Genomic DNA, 653 nt, shown 5'->3' with positions numbered 1-653 from the left:
GAGCCTCTCGCACCCAGGGCTGGGCTGAGGTGTTTCACAGGCTCCCGCTCCTCCAGGCACAGGCTGGGCCCGGCCCTGACAGGGCATTTCGAGCCTAACTGACCCTCCCAAAATGGCGGTGCTGTTCTACCTCGGAGGGAGGCGCGCGCCATAGACCGGACCTTCCCAAGATGGCGGCCCTGTTTTAGCGAGTGGGGCAGCCAGTGACCTTTCCAAGGTGGCGTCTTCCCACTCCCGTTTGCCGCCCTTTCCAAGATGGTGTCGCGGAGGCTCCGCCCCCGAGCGGTGCATGCTGGGAGCGGCGGCAGGGACTGCTGGCTGAGGCGCCGGGCCTGGTGCTGCTGTGTGGGGCCGGGGTCGCAGCGAGTCGGGGCCGAGAGGCGCGATGCCGGAGCTGGCCGTGGACCGGGTGGTGGTTCACCCGCTGGTGCTGCTCAGCGTGGTGGATCACTTCAACAGGTGAGGCCCGGCGGAGCCTGGCGCGCCCGGCCGCTGAGTCACGGGCCCGGCCGGGGCCCGGCCCGTTCCCTGTGCGGGGCCGGGCCGGGGGCATCGGCCTCACCCGCCCCGGGGGCCGGGAGCGGGGGCGCTGAGTCATGGCCCTGCCGGGGGCCCGTCCCCCTCACCCGCGCCTCATGGCTGCGAGAGGCCCC

General features: G+C 72.6%; 1 protein-coding gene across 1 annotated transcript in view; it reads left to right on the top strand.

The window, feature by feature from the left end:
* The first annotated feature begins 282 nt into the window (after positions 1-282).
* Positions 283-653, top strand: part of LOC112125359 (26S proteasome non-ATPase regulatory subunit 7) — a 15,075-nt gene continuing 14,704 nt past the window's right edge. The window contains exon 1 of the mRNA XM_026663231.1: positions 283-459. Within this exon, the coding sequence (XP_026519016.1) occupies positions 386-459 (74 nt within the window). The 5' untranslated portion in view covers positions 283-385. The remainder of the gene's footprint in view (positions 460-653) is intronic.

This window comes from Terrapene carolina, unplaced genomic scaffold (assembly GCF_002925995.2).
Source record: "Terrapene carolina triunguis isolate 2854851 unplaced genomic scaffold, T_m_triunguis-2.0 Scaffold32922, whole genome shotgun sequence".
Lineage (NCBI taxonomy): Eukaryota > Metazoa > Chordata > Testudines > Emydidae > Terrapene > Terrapene triunguis.
Note: the sequence above shows the minus strand (reverse complement) of the source record. Positions and strands in the feature narration are given on the sequence as shown.